Here is a 2410-nt window from a genome sequence, read left to right as displayed (position 1 = left end):
TCTACTGGCTCACCAGAATATAATAAATTAATATCCATAAATCAGCATCACTGAAATAAAAAATATTTCTCGTCTTTTTTATGATAATGGGTGGTCACACACTACATGTACACGTATCGATGCTAACTTGTGCCTCATTGCTTCAATGAATTTTACAAAACGCAAAGAATGTAAGAGCATGCCTGGCACTGACCCTCCCGTCTCCGTTAGGTAAATAACTACGCTATTGATTCTGCTTGTATTAGTTGATCTATTTAATGATATGTGTTTCTCTTCTCATAGACAAACAATCACCATGGCAACATTTCATCAAATCAGCAGCCAGAATTTGGAGTGTCCTATCTGCCTGACACTCTTTAACCAACCTAAACTACTGGCGTGTTCTCACACTTTCTGCACTGACTGTGTGGAACGCATCGTTCAAACTCAGCTAAAGGAACAAACCATAACCTGCCCTGTATGCAGGAAAGAAACGCCCCTACCCAGTGGAGATGTGAGTAAGTTACAAACAAACGTACCACTGAGTTCTCTCGTGGATGAAGTGAAAACCAAGAATCCAACATGCACAGTTTGTGAGATGGACGAAAAGGCGCCAGCTGTATCTTACTGTCAGGACTGTGGGAAATCTATGTGCAAATCGTGTGAGAAAGGCCATGGTACTTGGAAACCGTTGTCCAACCACGAATTGGTGCCCATAAACGAGGTGCTCGAGGAAAAGGTTCCGCTTAAGAGGCGACAAAAGTGTAAGAAACATCCTAATGATGATGAAGAGTGTTTCTGTACCGGATGTCGGGAGTATATTTGTTGTAAGTGTGGGATGCTGGAGCATCTGCAAGAGGGTCACAAGCTGGAACATGCAGCTATCCATGAGGAAAAACTAATGACAAATATCAAGGAGTTACAAGAAAGGGCAAAATCAAAGAAAACAACTTTTGAAAATCATATCGATTGCATAGAGACACAACGAAATGAAATACTAAACATGATGAGAAAGCTCAACAATGACATCGACAAGACGTACGAGGAATACATGAAACTATTGTCAGCCAGAAGAGAGGCCCTGAAAAGCCAAGTGAAACAATGGTCTGAAAAATTCACGAATAAATTACAAGTCATGGAGAAGGAGAGTCACCAAATAATTCGTCACATAAATGCTATGGAAGAACTGGTAACTTATGGCATGAAGGTACCACTAGAGAAAGACGCCGTGTTTGCACACGACAAGCTATGCGAGAACTTAAAGAGCTTTCTGGGACGAGATGATCCTGACGACCAATCACCGAGAGGTGTGGCACAACGAGCTCAAAAGATTTCATTCCGTAAGGATGTAAAGGTCAATGAACTTTGTCTTGGAGAGCTGGGAGGTTACACATGGGAAGTCAAAGCAGACGTAGAGCTCCCTATAAAAGACGGCATGGATCGTATCACTCGGGCGCCAGACGGTAAGATGGCAGTGGGGTTGTACCTTAGCGGCGGAATCCATCTCTACTCCCCTGATGGTGAGTTACAGCAGACCGTGCTAAAGGATGTCCACATCCGTCAGTTTGGATTCCTATCTGATGGTCGAAGTGTTGTACGTGATACAAAAAACAAGATGTCACTATATACCCCACAGTGGGAGAAGCTCGACGTCATGTTCGAGACGCTGAGTAATGATGAAGGAGGTAATGGTGGTCTCACTGTGGATAAAGATGATAATATCTACGTGAGTTATAAAAAACCCAAAAAGATTCAGGTATCTAGCCCGCAGGGTGGTAGGGCAGTCAGGGAAATAATTTGTGATGGGTATACACCAGTGCAATTATTCTCTTTTCACACCACCGGGAAACTGATATTAAAAGACTCATCAGCTGTCGTGTGCCTTGATGGTAAGGGGAAGAAGGAGAATGTCTTGAAGAAGGAGGGCATGTATGCCTTCCCAGCTGTTTGTCGAGATGATTCAGTCATTGTAGCCTGGGTGAAGCACAAGGAGGGTCTCGTCAGTATTGATCGATACACAAGAGATTTTGAGCCCGTGTGCAACATCGTCACTGATTTCAAAATACAAAAATCAGAGAAAAGAATTTGGTACTACCTACAAGAGTTTGAGAGTGGTGAAATAGCTTTCTGCACTACCGATAGACTCTACATATTATTTTGATGCGATATAATTTGAAAATATAAGTATCGCCACAGACGATTTTGTGCTGCTGTTTGAAGTTAGGAAAAAGAAAAAAAAAAGAACATCTCTATGGAATATTCTTGGTAATTTGCATGTAATGTAAATGGAGTTTATATTGTTACAGATTTAGGTCTGCCTCGTCTAATTACATGAATATGTATACAACAATAATGTTGTAAAACACAATGTTAGGAGGTACAGGCATGTCCTCATAATGATACGATGCTTGACAATTCCAGTGGTCACGGT

General features: G+C 41.7%; 1 protein-coding gene across 1 annotated transcript; it reads left to right on the top strand.

The window, feature by feature from the left end:
• Positions 1–295: 295 nt before the first annotated feature.
• On the top strand, positions 296–2140 carry LOC140228255 (uncharacterized). The gene has a single exon (XM_072308484.1). The coding sequence runs from the start codon at positions 296–298 to the stop codon at positions 2138–2140; it is 1845 nt and encodes a 614-aa protein (XP_072164585.1).
• Positions 2141–2410: the final 270 nt, after the last annotated feature.

This window comes from Diadema setosum, chromosome 5 (assembly GCF_964275005.1).
Source record: "Diadema setosum chromosome 5, eeDiaSeto1, whole genome shotgun sequence".
Taxonomy (NCBI): Eukaryota; Metazoa; Echinodermata; class Echinoidea; order Diadematoida; family Diadematidae; genus Diadema; species Diadema setosum.
Note: the sequence above shows the minus strand (reverse complement) of the source record. Positions and strands in the feature narration are given on the sequence as shown.